Consider the following 18,939-nt stretch of genomic DNA (forward strand, 5'->3'; position numbering starts at 1 on the left):
GTTGATTAATAACATTTGCAGAACATGCTTGGGTGAATTTATCTGCCATTGGGTATAAAACCTTCTTGGGACACTGATAGCCAGCCAAAAATAGCAGTGAGATAACAAAAGAAGATGGGAAGAAAAATGCTACTATTTATAGAGGTCTACCATACCTAAGCTGCCAAAATTCAGATAATCATTAGATGATACCAAAAAAAAAAGAGAGCTTTTCTGTGGCTCAGTGGCTAAGACGCTGAACTTGTCGATCAAAAGGTTGGCAGTTCAGTGGTTCAAATCCCTAGTGCCACGTAACAGAGTGAGCTCCCGTTACTTGTCCCAGCTTCTGCCAATCTAGCAGTTCGAAAGCACGTAAAAAATGCACATAGAAAAAAGGGACCACCTTTGGTGGGAAGGTAACAGCATTCCATGCGCCTTTGGTGTTTAGTCATACTGGCCACATGACCACCGAGGCGTCTTCGGACAGTGCTGGCTTTGAAACAGAGATGAGCACCATCCCCTAGAGTCGGGAATGACTAACACATGTGTGAGGGGAATCTTTACCTTTACCTTAGAGTCTCATCTGAATTCCTACAGGCCAAATGTGATAGCTCTACTATAGACTTGGACTTCAGACAACTTTTGGGAGCTAGCACTTATGAAAAGATTTCTTCATTTCATAGCTTTTTCTGCAATATTATAGAGAGGGAGAGATTTTTTTTTTAATACAAGCAACGCCTGTAAAGTATGCATTATTTTTCAAGAGAAAATGAGCCATCTTGATGTTTTCATGTTAATGGTAAAAGAATGAAATAAGAGACGTGGGAGGTGATTGTATATTCTATTGAGCTCAGATAAGAACTCTTAAAATGCAGGCATTCTTGTAAAACAGCTCTCGGCTGGAAAAGTGCCAACTCAGCCCCAGGGGGACAATTTTATGTTTAAATCTTGCCTCTTAGAAAGAAATGGGGTGGAAGGGGTTTTAATTGGGTCAGCCCATCTTCCATTGCTTCACAGCCAGGGTAGAATGAACGACAACTGAAGCAATGTGCAGCCTGAATACATATTATAAAATTGGAACGAATGGGGGGATACTTTTGGTTGAAGCAGTGATATTTCTTATTATATAATTCATAGCAATGTATTTGTTCCCTATCCCATTTTGAAAATTATTGACTGCAAGCTCTTTTTATATCTCAAAATGAAGTTTTCTCTTACACAAATGGGCTTGTTTCAAATTCTGGGTCTGTATGAATTCAACTTAACAAAATTATGCAAAATTTTGCTATTGATTTGAAGCGACCTGTGTTTACTTTATGGCTTTATTGACTGGTTTGTACTTTATTTATATTTTGTTTTCCAGATGTTATAGTCTATTAAGTAGCCAGTGTCCTAGTATGGCTTCAGCAAAATGTAATGATATAATGAAAAGTATTTCTATAAAAAATATTAATATCTGATTGGCAATCTTTCAGAAACTCTGATTCCCAGTCAGAACAAACCTAAAGGCTCATCAGGCTGACCTAAGTCATTATTTTTTACCTTTCTGTGTGAAAACTGACCAGATTGGTAACTGAATCTTACTTCCACATTGGAAACAAAGTTCAGACTGAAAATTTAGGCTTAGAACTAGCAAATAAGTCAGAGAAGTTGAAGAACTATTGCTATATTCTCCTCAGACATGAAGTTATGAATAGACTTTAATACATAATACCGGTACATTATAGTTGTTCAAATAATTACCATGCAATGGATTTAACTCAACTTCTACTGTTTTAAAGTTTATTTGTGTTCTGTTTTTCTGTTATTTGTATCCTACTATTTCTCTGAGGAACCTATGACTAAATGCAAAGAGATCTTCCCACAGTATTCCTGATGAAAAGACACTTGGGCCAAGAGATTATGAAATCCTGGAACAGGTGCTATTTCTTTGGAGCAGATATCAGCATCAAAATTAGATAAGATGTCTAGGCTAGTATTGTATATCTGATCTCACGGTATTTCATTTTATGTGTTCTTTCTCATACCAGGAAATGGGCAAGGATGAATATAATCTGATTTAACTAATTTAAAGTTTATTGTATTTTTGTTTGCCAGTCCCTCATGCTTTTATTTATAAAACTTTGAATATTGGCTTATCTTTCTAAGACAACTAAAAGCTGCACAACATCAAAGAGATACATAAGGGTTGTTCCAGTCCAAGATCATTGTGCCCCTCACATATGGAATGGATAATGATCAAAATCAGAATGGGAGCTTTTCTGCAATTTAAGTCCTTCCCAGTCAAGTTTTTACAATAACGAATAACATGAATTAAAACAAATCAAATTATAATGAATAATAAGCTATGGAAAAATACTCCCCCCCCCAATCCCATTGCTAGTCAGCTTTAGATTTGGTTCTTTTTTCCTTTATTTACAGCCCAGGAGACATCATCTCATTATGGAAGGTATAATATGCACAGATGGCTTCTTTACATGGAATCAAAACATGATAAGGTCCAAATGGACTAACTTACAGTACAAACTCATATCACTACTGCTGAAATATCTGCAGCATCAATGGGAAAAAAATGCTTAAATGAGGGGACTTTGGAGATCCTGTCCATTAGTAGTAAATTGGCTTCTTCTTCTGTTTCTGTATTGGAAAAGAACTTTATCTCTTGTTTCTCCTTTCTTTGATGGGTTTTTAACTCCCCCTTCTCCAAGTTGTGATATAAAAGTGGTAAAGCATTCTAACCATCTGGGTTTGCAATCACAACTGCAACTAGCTTTTAACTGACAGGTGTTTGTTCATCTGAACCATTAAAGCAACATTAGCTGCATCCTGATGATAAGACACTGAAGTATTTTCCTCCATCTATTAATCCAACCTTACCAAAACTAATGAGAATCACCAGTATAAAACCTTATCTTAAAATAATTTCAGTGCAATTATTTCCTGGACAATTGGACAACACAATCCATGGTATCATCTATCATTTCAAACAACAAAGTAATTCACTCCCTCACTTTCAGCATCATTTAAAAGGGTCACTTTTCATCTCTAATTGGTAAGAGCACACAATAGGTTTGGTTTTCCTTCTGTTTTCTTACTCTTTGCAAGCTTACTTATTTGAAAGACAGATTATCTAAACATTGGCATGTGCCATCCTCCATCACATATTCAATTTTCTCTACATACAACATATTTATATTTGCAGGTTCTTAGCCATAGTTCCACTGAAAGTTGGAACATGTTTTCAGATGTGAGGTATTCAAGGAACCAGGTGTTAGACAGAAATATGAAAAAATGATAAATGCTGTCTGGACGTCCATAATATTTGGTAACCAAGGCAGGACAACTTCTTCCAGTGAGGCTTTTATAAAGTAAGATCATCTTGCCTTACAGATACCAAGAAAAACACAACAATCACTTTCTTGCTCCTGTCTCAGATTTCATTCTTTCCTTTCACTAGTTGCTAACAACTGCCCTGTATATTTTTAATGGCTTTGAACAACATATCATTTCTCTGTGCGACAAGGTCTAGTAACTTCATTTCTTTCCTGGCAACTGGAGCAGAAAAGGTGGTATTTCTGATATATATATATTTATAAGCATCGTTTGCTAAACTCATGCCCTTAGCCTCTCACTATTAACCTTGCAACATGGCCTGTGTTTTATTTATTCAGAATCCACTGGCCCTTATTTCCAAATATGTGCATTCACAATTTGAATCTTAGTCCTACCTTTGTAACAAGGAGTGAACTGTTTCATTGCTGTTGGAAGAGCTTCATAGAACCATTGCTCTTGAGAGACAAGTGGCTTACAGACAGTGCAGTCATCATACTTCATCATGCTCATATGTCCTCCAACCTGGTGGATGAATGGTTCCAGCAGGATTCCTTTCCTGGTTTCCCCGATATCCAGATTATTCTGCACCACCATGATGTAATCAGAGACACTGGAGTCTTTTTCTGTCGGCTGTTGCTGAGTCTCAAATGGAGGAGCCACTGTCTAACTAGGATCAGAAGGTGTCTTGAGGTTTTTATGCCAGCAAATGAACTTGGCGATGAAGCATGTATGCCCTTTGGCAGTTCAATAATCCTTCCAGAACTTTTCTGCGCCCCAAAGTATACATTCAACAGCTGAGGGAAAAGAAAAAAAAGCAAATGGCATCATTCCTTCTCCTGTGACACATCCACTTATCCACTCCCTAGTGCACTTGTTACAGCATGTAGCATCTAGTACTCTGGCCCATAATTTTGCACATGTTAAATGGATGTATTGCTAACTTTGGGAAAAGGGTGAGGTATTTTCTGGGATTCCAGATCTGAAAGACTAAAATGGATTCTACTTAGATTGCATGGATAGCAGTGTCTGGGTAAAAAGATAAGGAAAGTTAAACCAGAACAGCTATCAGGCTAAAATTGCCTCTCTGACAGCAGCCTAATTGGACATCCCAACAGCCATCTAACACTAACTTATTAATAAGGGGTTCCTTCTTTCTTCTTGTTAAAGAGAATTCAGGTTGAGAAAAAAATACATGCTCAATTTGTTTATCCCAAAGCTGCTCCCAACTGGCTTTTCAACCTTCATTCATGGAGCCCTGGAGCAGAATGTTCCCTACCAAGAAGGTTATTAATATTGCTCTGTGAATAGTAGTCTCTGGGCTTTAACAATATAGTGTTAGTAAGAGGGATATTCACCCTTCCTTCAGGGAATCATTTTACCATTACACTATCCATCTTTCCAAAAGACACTTGAGATCAGAACATTCCCTACTTCAGCACTAGGACTTGGGGAGGGGGTTTCTTTCTTCCTATCCCTCCTGAAGTCACATCAGGGCATTTTATTTTAATTTATTTATTATTTTGTTCAAATAAATTAATTATAAGTTTTGATGTGATTTCAGAAGAAAGGGAGAAAAAAAAACCTACAGTTGTACCTCCAGGTTAACAGATATAAAACTCCTTTAAAAAAAGATAGAGGCATGGGAGGTGGGTTTCAACCTCCCCTCACTTTGTACAGCTCACTTTACAAAAAATCAGGATTCATCTTTTACCCTGTAGTGTTTATACCACAGATATTCATAACAACCTATTCAGTTTTGGTAGAGTCCCTCTCTTTTGCACACATCACAACACAAAGACTGGGTTGACATTTCCTATCAGGTTATAATGTAGTTTTCTGGACTGTGGCTCACAGAGATGGTTGTGGCCTACTCAACAAACTAAACAAGATTTAGTTTGCAGTATGTGAACCAGTGGTGAAACCCAAATTTTTTTACTACTGGTTCTGTGGGCGTGGCTTGATGGGCATGATGTGGCTTGGTGGGTGTGGCAGGGAAAGGATACTGCAAAATCTCCATTCCCACCCCACTCCAGGGGAAGGATACTGCAAAATCCCCATTCCCTCCCCACTCCTGGGGGAAGGATATTGTAAAATCTCCATTCCCACCCCACTCAGGCTAGCCAGAGGTGGTATTTGCTGGTTCTCTGAACTACTCAAAATTTCCACTACCAGTTCTCCAAACTGTTCAAAATTTCCACTACTGGTTCTCCAGAACCTGTCAGAACCTGCTGGATTTCACCCCTGATGTGAACCCAGTTAAAGTTATGCAATAGGTCAGGGTGTCCTTAACATAAAGCTAGGGACATATGAAACAATATTGTATTGCTATCTTTTGAAGTACCTAAGGCATAGCCAATAAAGACTGTGATCATACCATAATATATTGTGATTTTATGACAGAGGATAGGTAGATACTAGAGAGCAGGAGACATTGTAACATGGTGTGACCTGACTTATACTAAATTCTTGATAGAACTCTGAAGAAAATCAATAGAACCAGGTGGGACCATGGTACCTGCATCTTCATCTGACTCAAGGTCTGGAATAGCAGCAGTATGTCTTCTGTCTCCATATTATCACTTAATCCATTACAGTAGTCTGCAGGCTGTTTCCAAGCCTATTTATTGTTGTCCCCAGATTTAAGATTGTGACTCTGAAATTTGACAGCAAACTGCTAAGCAACAACACTATGTCTCCTGCCAATTTTCAGTGGGAAACTCTTTACACAGAAAGTAGTTATTAGACTCAATAGGTTTATACACAGAGAAAGCTTTAAAAAACAAACAGGAACCAGCCCCTTCGTATCTCTGCTCTTTCCAGTAATGTTATTATGTCACTACCCTGCCTGCATATCTTTTGGCTACCAAAATAATAAAAAATGCAAAATAAGACTTAGAAGAACATGGCAAAGAGGATTAAGAAAAAGATCTCCAGGTCGTTTGGAATAGAAAATTGGTTAGAATGATAGTTGGATAATAGGAGCATTATAGGAACACTAAAGGGGGATAAGAGTAATAGCAGAGAAACTGAATGGAATTCTTTATTTCTTTCTTCTCTGTGAAAAATGTAGAACAGATTCCTGTGCTTCAGCTGGGGAAACCTGGACAATGGATACTAATAGTCATAATAAGAGATATGTTATAAATCAAATAGATAAACTAAAGATAGATCAATCCCAGAACCAGACAGCCCTCAAGCCCTCTTAAAGAACTTGAATATGAAATTGTTGAATTTTTCATAAAAATACTCAACTTCTCTTCAACATCAGAATCTGTTACCAAGGTCTGAAACAGTCATTGTGACCTAAGTTTTTGAAAAGAGATTTATGGGTGGTAAGGGAAACCAGTTATGCTAACATCTGTTTTGTGGAAAGTATTTTAAAGTATTATTAAAGAGAAAATAACCAACATAGAAAAATAAGCCTTTCCAAAAAGAAACCAATAATTTCTGCAAAAGAAAATCTAGTTTCACTTATTTTCTAGATCTTTTTTGAGGGCATCGACAAGCATGTAGGCGAGGTGTTATTGTACACCTAGATTTTAAAAAACCATTTGACAAAATTCCTCAGCTAACTCAGTTGTCATAGAATAGAAGGACAAATGCTTTCATGGCTTGGCATTTGAATTTAAAAAAAAGGAAAAGAGAATGGGAATAAACAGGTAACACTGGTGAGATGTACAGACAGTAGTGGAACTGGTGTTTTTAAGGTTGTATATAATTTGTGAAGAGCTTCGAAAGGGGTCAAGCTTGGTGATTGAGCATGAAAATGGCGAATGCAATTCGGGGTAAAATAGAGTAAAGTGTGGGACAAAAAGCCTCCAAACTCCATATATGGTATATGCTAATGGAAACTGAACTGGCACCACTTAACCAGGAAAAGAACTTTGCAGTCAGGATGGACAGCATAATTGAAAATGTCAGCCCATATGCAGCTGCTGTAAAAAAGGTAAACTCCATGCTTGGAATCTTTGGAAGGGAAGTAGAAACATAATTGCCAATATAATACTGTTCTTAAATAACACTGAAGTGAGATCATGCTTGGAGTATTGTGTATCAGACCTATGGGACGCTATATTTTCAATTTGGAAGAGAAGATAAACATCATACAAATATTAGGAAAAAAAATGTGATTTTAACTAGCAGACAACAAGAATGTATGAAGTGGATTCTGGATGCGTGCTGCAGGATGGTTTTTACTTACAGGATTTAAATAGTACTGTTGCAAATGTGTTGTGTTAAATTTTAAAGCACAAATTAGAAGTTTAGTTAAGGAACCTAATCAAGGCAAGTGATTTTCAAGAAAATGTGCCATTTAAACTTTTCAAATGGTCACCTGAACACTGGGGCAAATCTCCTGCAACTAAGAACATGCAGCAATAGGTATTAAAACACCCTCTGCTAACAACAGTAAAGGAGACAGGAGTCCCGTTTTAACATTTGGATCTTCTAATGTTGCTGTTGTACAAAATTTCTTGTTTTTCATTCCTGTTCTCATAGAGACTAAAGATAGACTAGAAAACACAATTACAAAACTAAAATCATATGCAAAGTTTTACTCAATACTATTAAATGGTAGCACTTCATTTGGCCATAGGTTGAAACAAAGTAAGTGACTTAACTACCTGTATATATATTTTCTATATGGTAAGGGTGTTAAGCTTACAACTTTTTTAAAGTATGTATATTACATGTACATTTGGTTTGGACAACAATTGGATTTCTCTGAATTTCTAAAGCTACACAATTTTCAAATCTCATTGACTGACTCAATGACTAGAAATTGTAGGAAGCTATTGAACCTGTTTTTGTCCAATGTATGATTTTCTACAGGCAATAGGACTTATTTGTTTGTTTGTTTGTTTAATTTTTATGCCACCCATCTCCCTTACAAGATGACGCTTTAGTTTTGCTAATAAATTCAAAGAAATGATTATAGTTTGTTTTCAGGCAAGGAAAATTAGTAGCATCCTTTCATAACCTATGTAAACTGCCCATATTGAATGTATTAAGGACATCCTCTTTGGAACAAGACTGCCCACTGCATAATTGGTCTGTGGAGGATACGCTAAAGGCTGGAATCCAAGAGATCCTGAGTTCTAGTCCTGCCTAAGCATGAAAGACAACTGGGCCAGTCACTCTCTCTCAGCTCAACTCACTCACAGGGTTGTTGTTTTGGGGGAAATAGAAGGAGGAAGGATTATTATGTATGTTTGCTGCCTTGATTTATAAAAATAATGAACGTGGATATAAATAAATGCATAAACAAACAAACAAACACGATACTAGCACTCATTATTGTGAGGTGGTTAATTTTAACAGAAACATTGCAAAGAAACTGTGCCAGTTTAGAATGAAACAAGATTGACAGTCAGCCCCGGCTACTCCCTGACCATTACATTCAATAGCAAATTGGAAATAAAATTGGAAATAAAAAAAAAATAGCAAAAGCAGAATTATCACACAGGAAACTGCAAAGTAATTTTATCTGACTTAGGGGTTAGATGTAATTACCATTATAGTCAGATTTTTAGAATATGCTATTCCCAAGAGTAACTTTAACAAGACTTTTACGCATTCGCATTTCTTTCCCCAAAGCTCCAATTTTCAAGATCACACAGGGTAACACTGAAAAAAGGGAACCAACCTCTGAGTCCAAAGATCTAAAAATAGTTGACTGGTGCAATCTGCTTAATTTTCCCTTTGTGCATTTCAGTTTCCCATTACAGCCACAGAGTTATATATATGCGTAAGTCTCCCTGTTGATTTATACCTGCATTACTTAATGTCTGATCAACAGCTGCTTGTAGATATGGGAGGGAAATTGCTTAATTTTAGTAGACTCTTTACTATTTCCATGTGGCTATTTCATGCATGATGACTAGAACTGTATTATTCTTCAGTGTATTTCTAAATCTGCTTTTGTTCCTCTTCTCTCATCTAAAAGAAAAACTATCTTTGGTGACAAGAGCATTGCAAATGAAAAGCTCCATTCTCTGCAAGGAACCACGTTTCAGCCCCGATGCCATAAATTCTTGTTTGCACAAACCCCGAGCCCTTTTAATCTTGCATTTCCTTTCCTGAAAGAATATGATGTTCATAAACTTTATAGCTAGTCCCAGCATCCCTCATGTACATGAAGCAAAGAAAGATACCATTTGTTTCCCTGAAAGATTTATATGACTGCTTTGCAAAGCTGGAAGATTGCAGAAAAGATGGGAGTCACATTTTCCTGGATTGATTGGCCACTAAAATGCTCTGTTTCTTGCCAAGACTTCTGGAATAATGGGGGTGAGATGAGGTGTCTATGGATACACTACAGATAGTCCTTGATGTATGAGCATAATTGAGCCTGGGATTACAGTCAGAAGTCATTGCAGTCATAAACTGAGACATGGCTGGACCTGATTTTTTGCGACAATTGGTAAGTGCCATGGCTGTTAAGTGACAGTGGTTATTAAGTGAACCCCACAGTCATTAAGCAACTCAATTTTCCCCATTAGGCATGTTTTGTCAGAAACCGTAAGAAACTGACAAAAAAAATTGTAAATCGCAGTCACATGACCAAGGGAGACTCCAAATGTAAATGTGGGCTAGTTGCAAAGTCCCTAAAATACAATTTCATGACTTTGAGGGGTGGGCCTGGCTGTTATACTTTGAATCTGGGTTGAAGTAGCCTTGGAATGGCCCATGGTAACTCCGAATGGTTGCTAAACCACCAGTAGCATGTTTATAGCTATCTTTTGTTATTTTCTTTTAATTATGTTTTTTTAAATAAAAGATATGTCATAACTTTTTAAACTATGGATTCTGGAATAATAATATACATCAGAAAGATTTAATCAAAATACATATTTTGCCAAGCCTAAGCAGAAGATAAGCTACTTCGGCTGTATTTAAAGAGCCTTGGTGGCGCAGTGGTTAGAATGAAGTATTGCAAGCTAATTCTGCTGACTGCCAGCAGTTTGATTCTCACCGGCTCAAGGTTGACTCAGCCATCCATCCTTCCGAGGTCAGTAAAACAAGGACCCAGATTGTTGGGGGCAATATGTTGATTCTCTAAACTGCTTAGTGAGGGTCATAAAGCATTGTGAGCGGTATATAAATCTAAGTGCTATTATTAGTGCTAGTGTTATTTGAAAGCTAAACGGACTCAAATTTGGATAGCACTTGAAATGGAGACCACAAGGAAATCCCAGGGTAATAAGTTAGATGGAAAAATAAACAAACCCAACAAAAACAAATTCTTGAAGAAGGCTATAGCTAATCAGTTAGATTGCAAAAAAGTTTGTAATGGAATATGAGAATGACAGAAGAGAGGGTGGGGGAAAAAGAGATGCTTCGTAGGGAAAATCAGATAAAAGGGGCAGGGAGAAACCAGAAGAGTCATGGTGAGACCGGCTGGAAAAATAGCGGGCTCTGATGAGCTCTGCGAAAATCCAGCTGGACAAACCGCTGTCGGAGGGTCTTCAGACTTGAACCATTCTATAGGGATGGTGAAGAAGGAGAGATGCCTTTGACAACCAAGAGGAACAGGCAAGTTCCTCGAAAGGTCGGAGGCTGCGCTTCGAACCGGTGGTGGGAGTGGCAGCCATTGAAAAATGACCGCTCTGAAGCTGGGGCAACCAGACTAAGTTTTTTGTACAGGAGCAGTGTCTGAACGAAGTGCTGGTACCAGGTGAGTGATTGGCTAACTCACAGGTAAAAAAGAAAAATTTTAATAACTTTAAAAGGTGTCCCGGAGCAGAAATGAGCAGCTAATTGGCACTTGGGAAAGTTAATGGAGGGAGAAGAACAAAGAGGAGGTTAAAATACCAAAGCCCAAGAAAGAAAATTTCACAACTGGATTTAAAATTGGATTTGAAGAAATTAAAAATAATAAAAGAAAAAGAAACCCAAGGAAAAGTACTTTTTATGTGGATTCAAAATATTTTTGACAGCTTTGAGACTTAGTTGCTCTGAGAATATTGTGGATTTGAGAGAGACATCTGCTGGTGGAAAGAGAGAATTGCAATCTTGGTTGGAAGAGAAGAGAAAATAATAGCTGTGACCTTGACTAATAAAAGATAATTCAAAAACTGTGAGAACTTTTAAGGAGTATTTGTTTTTCTGAACTGCTTGGTTTCAACTTTCAATGGTTGTGGAAGATAATAAAGGTTTAACTTGGAGTGGATTGGATACTATTTGGAATTATAAAAAGACTATATGGACTTTAAAATTTTAATTAAATATAAATCAAAAGTTTTAACAATTTTTTAAAATTGACAATATGGAGTTTTGGATGTGTGAGGAATTAATTGAGATGTTTAAAAACGTGTGAATCACTAAAGGGTAATAAAAAGTCAAAAATTTTGCTGGAACACATAGAACAAGAAAAAGAGAGCATAAACGAGGAGCAAGAAAATAATTTTGAAGGAAAAGGAATTGAATGCAAAAAGCAGTTAGATGATTTCTAACAGTTAACAGGGATTAACAGTGGTAAAAAAAGAGTGGATGGGGGGAATATCGCCCCAAAAGAATCAATCAAAGGGAAAAGAAGAAAAGAGTGGAAAGAGATTAGGAGAAAGCTTGGGGAGAATTACTCGAGTAATATATCTAAAAGTGAGAAAAAGGATTCAGGAGAAAAGATATAATAAATACAAAAAGAAAAAAAAGAAAAAGAAGAAGTTAAAAGAATGAGATAAAAGGAGAAAATTATTAAGAAGTGGAATTTTGGAGAGTCCAAGAGAAAATGGTTAAAGAGGGGAAGAATAGTGAAAAGCAGGAAGGGAAGTAAGATATATATTAGTAGATTTAAGGGAACTGTATTAATATTATTAATTGTGGGTCAAATAAGTTAAAGGGTTTTAATGTTAGAAGTGAATATGATGATATTTATTGCTTATAGCAAAACAGAATAGCAGATGAAATATGAAATATGAAATGGTAATGGGGTTTAATTATGAAGACAAGTTAAATTAAGAGACAAAATTGAAATGTTAAAAAGTGGAATGGTGATTTTGAAAAATATATACTGTAAATGAAGAAATAAGATAATTAATTGATGTTATTGTAAGAAATTAAGAATTAAGGGCAGACAGTGATACTGTTTATGTATTAAGAAGAGATTAAGATAAGATGTGGATGGTTAATTAAATTAAAGGCTTTCAATGTAAAAATTGAATATGATGATATATACTGTGTATATAAAAAGTGGGATGGGGATTTTGAGAAATATATTTTGCAAATGGAGAAATAAGATAATTGATGTTATTGTAAGAAATTAGGAATTAAAGGGCAGATAGTGATACTGTTTATGTATTATGTATTAAGAAGATATTAAAATATGATAAAGAAATATGGAAAAAGAATATTATGGCCGAAATTGGAAATATGTAAAATGTACTTGGGGAAAAAAAAGAGAGATGAAATAACAAGATATGGTGAAAAATGATGAATTTGTGATGAAGAATTATATAAAAGGGATGAATTTGGAAAAAGCAGAAAAATTGGAATAGATTACAAAAAATAAGATAAATAAGATGTATAAGATGTGATCCAGTCAACACTCTGTTCATAAAATATGTATGATGAAAGAAAAAAATTAATAAAACTTGTTTACAAAAAAAAAGATAAAAGGGAGAGGAGTCTGGAACTGAGTAATGGCAGAGAAGACTTTAAAAAGGTTCCACCCTAATTAAACAGGCAGTAAAAACAGTTGGAGGAAGATTTGTATTTTAAGACTTGCAAGATTCTGTTAATATAATCTTATAATAAAGTGGAATTAGTTCACATTGTTATGTTTCCTGTCTGGTCTACTTGGGAGCTTGATAAAGCTATATGGATGAGTCTAATGTAGTCATCAGGTATGAAGCTTGACTCAAAGGAGACATTTGATAAGGTGGCTCTAAATCATATTTCCCTGTCAATATTTGTCTAAATTGTTTTTCAGCCAGGTAAAAGCGCTTGGCTTTTAATATTTTCCTTGCAGTGTAGATTTGGGCTATTTTTTTCCAAAACAAATCTACAGTACCTAAATCAAAGAATATTCTGCAAATCTGCTTCTGATTCAGAAACACATATGCAGTAATTGTCTTCAACTCTGAAAGATTGAGCACATGGAGCACCAGAATAAACGAGAAGATGATCTGTTGTTATGTAAGAGATGGAAAGGAAGAAGGGAAGCCTTTCCAGGAGCAAATCAGAACTTTGAATGTCATGATAATTTTCAAAATGAAAAAAATAAAATAAAGATATACTTCTTTCTACTGCTCAAAGCTTAGACATACATCCCTTTGAAGATGAACCCATAGGTAGGACCAGTGTTCATTTTCAAATACTGTAAGCATGCTTAAAATTTTATTTATTTCTTAAGCTTTTTACAGTGCCAACTCCTGAAATCTCTCTGTGGTTTACCTTTGTAGCCGTATTTTAATTTCTGATGATTTTGTCAAAGCAGAGAAGAAAAGTGAAGAAACTACATGTTTGCAACGGGTATCTGCCATTCATTCGCCTCTAACCACTTGTCTGCCTGAAATATTTTAGTAGGACTATGAGACTAATGTATACTCTTCTTGGTAATTGCTTCAGATTTATAGTTGGCTGGCCACTGGGAGCTTTTTCCTGTAATGTATCAAACCTCAGTTGATTTAAAAGGCTATGGCTATTTCACTAGGTTCATCAAAAAGCATTTAAAAGTGATGTACGAAACCTTTCCAAAATGACATCACTCCAGAAAGGTTAGTGTTTTAATGGAATAAGCTGACTACTGACTATATAATAATAATCCATTTCTTCTCTATGCTTACAGCAACAGTCAGGTCAGGATCTGGAAAGGAAAAAGTCTACAGGAAGCACTGAGGTTTGTCCTTACCCAAAGCAGTTCTTCTGCAGTCTCTCAGGCTTTTCAATCATATCCTTCCAGATGTGCTGGACTTCAGTTACCTTAATTACTATTTCTAGCCAGTTGAATCAGCTTTGAGAGCTCAATTTTGAAAGTCAGCTCTTTGGGGAAAATTGATTTAGGGAATCTTAAAGGCTAGCTAGTTACCTTAATTAGTTTGCAATAGAAATTTTACAGTTTACACAGCTTTCTCTAGAGAGAATTTATTGTTCAAGTTTTAGGATTAATATTGCCCCTTATCATCCTTACTAACCTTGCTTCTTCCTGATCCAAATGGACAAGGTATATGCCACTTTAAATATCAGCTCTAACAGACCACGGTTTTAGAATCACATGGAGAGTTTTACTTAGAGGGTTTTTTTTTTAAAAAAAACATGAATACATACTAATCCCATTAAAAACAATTACTTACCTAACTGCTCCTTTCTTTGTTGACAGTCATTACATTCATAGCCACAGTAGTTTGTGAGTATCCCACAATCAGCAGGAGTGTGAATCTGTTGGGTTGCTTTGCACTCCTGCAGTCCTGCTAGGATGTGTAGCCTTAGTGTGGGAGCTGGGAGTAAGAGAGGAAAATGAGTTGGACTGTGGACCATCATCTGACCTTCTTAAGACATTCGTGGCAGGCATGTGTTATGTCCAGCCAACAGCTGATGCAATTGGACTACATGGGGTTAAATGGAGACACTAAGAAAGGGAAAAACATGACATTGAAGGAAACAAAGGTGTGACTATGAGCTGCCTCATCCATTTTACTTTCTCTACGCAAACCAAAGGTTCATTGAATCAGTGTATGAGAATCCTGCGACAATCACTTGCCTTGGAGCACGTTTCAATATTTTTCACAGCAAGAAGCAGTACCACATTCACTGCTTTTGAAATTGTTTAAGCATGATCAGACTTGGTTAGTATTGGAAGGGAGATCATTAGGAAATTAACTGTAGTTTATATTGGGAAATAAAGAAACAAAAACAAACAGAAGAAAAAAAAATACAGAAAAAAACCACAATGGCAATTCGCTTCTGTATTGTTATCAAGAAAACAACACAAATGCATCCACCTAGCAATCAGGAGGCTTCTCCCCAGCATTTGTTTCTTATTTTTATGATCCTCAAAATGGGATTAGATGACGTCTGCAATCCAGACTTCTTTGGATGCCGTTTCCATTTTCTTTTGAAGCTGAATGTAATGCAAAAAGGAGCGAATGTAATGCAAAAATAGACGATAAAATATCTAATTTTTTTCTTGTCAGTTTCCTGATTTTGTTCATAAGCCCAAGGGTTCCCCTCCTCCTTTAACTTTTTATGCCCCCATCCTCCAGTTTTGTTTGAAAAGCTCTCTTGCTTCTCCTTTTGAGAGAAAAACTCAAGGTTGTACATATTGCAGTATTAGGTCTGCTTTATGTGGACAAGAAGAGCATTGATAATATATTGGATTTTAATTAATTTACCTCAAAATATTCAGTGAAAACCAATTTGGGAACAAAGCTGGTCTGCTTCATCTAATTAGCTTGAGGAAAATTAGATGCTCCTATAAGCTTCCTTTAGGAGTTGCTATAGGCCAAACTATAAATGTAGGAGGGGAGATTTGTGAATAAGAGCAGCTATAATTAAAACACTAATTCGAAACTGCTGGGAGAAAAGAGAGATTGGACCAAGATTGTAGTTGTCAATGCAAGTGTGTGTGTGTGTGTGTGTGTGACTCTCTTTCCAATGACTTCTGAGACCGCAACTATCCACGGTTAAATGTACAGATATAATTTGAGTACTGATATATTTTATCCTCTAAAGCAAATAGTAGCTTCCAGAAAATATTTTTAATTAAGGGGATTGTAAAGGGGGAAAGTTCCCTCAGGGCTAAACTTCCCGCTGCCAAGGTTACTATGAATACTTTTGAAAAGAAGGGGGAGGGGGAAAATTTATTCATAGAACCCACTTTGGGAGCCAGACAAATGTTCAAAGTGTTCAGTCTCAGATCATGCCAAATGCACAGGAGTGACAAGGCTCTATGAAATGCTGAGAGGTGCAGGACAAATTAGCTGAGACCGAAGAAAAGTGAGATGAAATAAACCAGAGAGAGGCAGCAAGAACAACCAATACTCTTAGTAATAGAATATCATTTTTTATCTAGGATATGTTCCTAAATTAGGCATTCCTCCAAAGGGTATAAAAAGCAAGAAAAGATGTGTTTGTGAAAGAGGACACCACCAACTGGAGAGAAGGACAGAATTCACCACTTGGACATGGACATGAACGTACAGAATGTTCTTAGAAGTCAAGCATTACTGCAAAATTATGAGGCTGTTTCAAAATTCAAGCTTGTGATGGATCCTGAAAAATGGAATCTGATTGGAATTAGGAAGCTCCTGCCAGAATGGGACAACTCACTGCAGCCAACTTGCCACGGTCAACTCACCACAGCCAACTTGCCATGGACAACTACACCATGGAACAACTTGCACAGGACAATTTAACAATTTAATTTAATTATTTAAAATAAATAAAAAATTATCTTACTTTTTGTCATTCACATTTCATTTCTCTCTCTCCTTTTGCATCCTTTCTTTAATGATTCTATTCCACCATTTGTTTGATATTAGTGTAACTCTTGCCTTGCAGTAAGTTGTCCTGCGGTGAATTGGTTGCAGCAAATTGGCTGTGGCAAGTTGGCCATGGTGATTTGGCTGGGGCGAGTCGGCCAGAGTGAACTGTCATAGACCCACACCTGCAAGACAGCCGGCCAAAGCAAAACAAGGTTCTTAAATATCACTTGACCAGCTCAGATCATAACACCATATACAAACCACAAACTCTTGCAGGTCAGACTGGCCATTATTGATACATCCTCTTCCATCATTGTTGCAGATAAACATAACTCTGAAGAACATTCTGTGCATTCTATATAAATTCTAACTGGCTGGAAGTCGTAAATCTTGTTCCCACTTCTTTTTCACTGGCATATGTACTGTTGATCATGTTTCTTCAAGTTGGTGCCTTCCAATTTTATTGAACTATACAAGCTGAGGTGGCAACTGCATTTCTACTTGCTCAGTAATAATATAACTTTATATTATTATAAACTTTAATAATAATATAACAATGTTGAGAGACTCTATTTACCAAGCAGTATAGGTGGGCATGGGATGTTGCAAGTACACCAAAAAGTTGAAAAAGAAAAATGGGGATTGGAAGAATATTTGAAGAACAGTGAAGAAAATGCATTGAAGCTAGTACACCATGAAGGCTCGAGTACTAAAAAGACTAAACTTGCCTATAAGAAAGATGAAATGAAAAATACAAAAGAAACATGGCAAGGCAAAATATTACATGGCCAATGGATAAAACCACTAGCAAGGAAAGCAGCTAACAACAAAACCTGGAAATGGCCAAGAGCAGTTGAAGTTGAAGAAAGAGATAGGAGGGTTAATTCTGGCTGCACAAAACCAAGCTTTAAGAACAAATGCATATAAATCCAGATCTGAAAAGACAGCAATAGATAGTAAATGCCATCTCTGTAAAGAAATTGAAGAAACAGTGAACCATCTTGTTACAGATTGACTACAAACAACAGCATAACAAGGTAGCAATAACGGTGCACTGGAATATCAGTAACAAATACCATTTGCTTGCAAGCAAGAACTGGTGGGACCACAAAACAAAGTGATAAAAAATAAAGAAGCTAAAGTACTCTGGGACTTTATAATTCAAACAGAGAAGCATCTGCCATACAACCTCCCAGATTTAACAATTGTTGATAAGAAAGACAAAAAAGTCTGGATAGTGGACTCCAGTCTCTTGGAGACAGCAAAAGAGAAAGAACTGGTGAAAATGACAAAATACAAAGATCTGCAAGTCTTTGAAGTAGAACGAGTCTGGCAAAAGAAAGCAATATAGTATCGATAATAATAGACTCCTTGGGTCCAATCCCAAAACATCGGGAGCCACGCTATTGTCATTGGCAAAATCACCGTCAGTCAGGTTGAAAGACAGCTTTGCTTGGAACAGTTGACATCCTGCGATAATACCTTTAATGTTGTTAAACAACAACATTTACCTATCCCAGTTCCTTTAGAAGGCCTTGATAGGTGGACAAAAATGCCAAATCCAGTCTGCAGATCTGGCTGACTGCGTGACCAACAATAATAATTATATTAATAATTATATTAATAATTAAATATAGATGTCTGATCGATGCTGGGTGACTTACACAATCCAAAGTAAATAAGCAAGCAATACAGTTAAAGATATACACATTTTAAAGGTTTCACTGAATTACCCACAGATTTAGTTAGACTCTTCAATGCTGGCAGAGCAAACAAATACATAAATACAATTAAAAGCATAAATTTTATGAATAAATTTTAAACTTACACTGAATTACTCATGGGGTTTAGGTTTTGCAATGCTACAGTAGTACAGTATGCTGTCTAATAATGTTAATAAGTGCAGGAACATGACTGCATATACTTCCTGTTGGTGGGATATAAGCAAGGGTGTGTTGTCTTGCAAGACAGTCTCCAAAGTAGAAATCTTAATTTACATAGAATAGTGTAAGCATGCTTGTGATAAAGCTGGACTTTAGCTGTGTTTGGGCTATACTGGCTAAATGGCCAACCTCACTGGTAATGTTATCAAGGAATGCTGTATATAGAATGGGAATGACCAAGATGTGACCAGGTTTGTTTTTTCTCTTATTAAAAAGCATTATATAAAAAAATTAATAAAGTTATAACAGATTGCAAGAAGAAA

At 36.4% G+C, this 18,939-nt stretch overlaps 1 protein-coding gene across 1 annotated transcript in view; it reads right to left on the minus strand.

Annotated features, from left to right (window-relative positions):
• Positions 1 to 14,754, minus strand: part of IP6K3 (inositol hexakisphosphate kinase 3) — a 29,804-nt gene extending 15,050 nt beyond the window's left edge. The window contains exons 1-2 of the mRNA XM_070939705.1: positions 14,604 to 14,754; positions 3,708 to 4,106 (exon numbers count right to left, since the gene is read on the minus strand). Coding sequence (XP_070795806.1) covers positions 3,708 to 3,906 — 199 coding nt within the window. The 5' untranslated portion in view covers positions 3,907 to 4,106; positions 14,604 to 14,754. The remainder of the gene's footprint in view (positions 1 to 3,707; positions 4,107 to 14,603) is intronic.
• Positions 14,755 to 18,939: the final 4,185 nt, after the last annotated feature.

This window comes from Pituophis catenifer, unplaced genomic scaffold, assembly GCF_029215685.1.
Source record: "Pituophis catenifer annectens isolate HBS135680 unplaced genomic scaffold, rPitCat1.0.hap2 SCAF_3, whole genome shotgun sequence".
NCBI lineage: Eukaryota > Metazoa > Chordata > Lepidosauria > Squamata > Colubridae > Pituophis > Pituophis catenifer.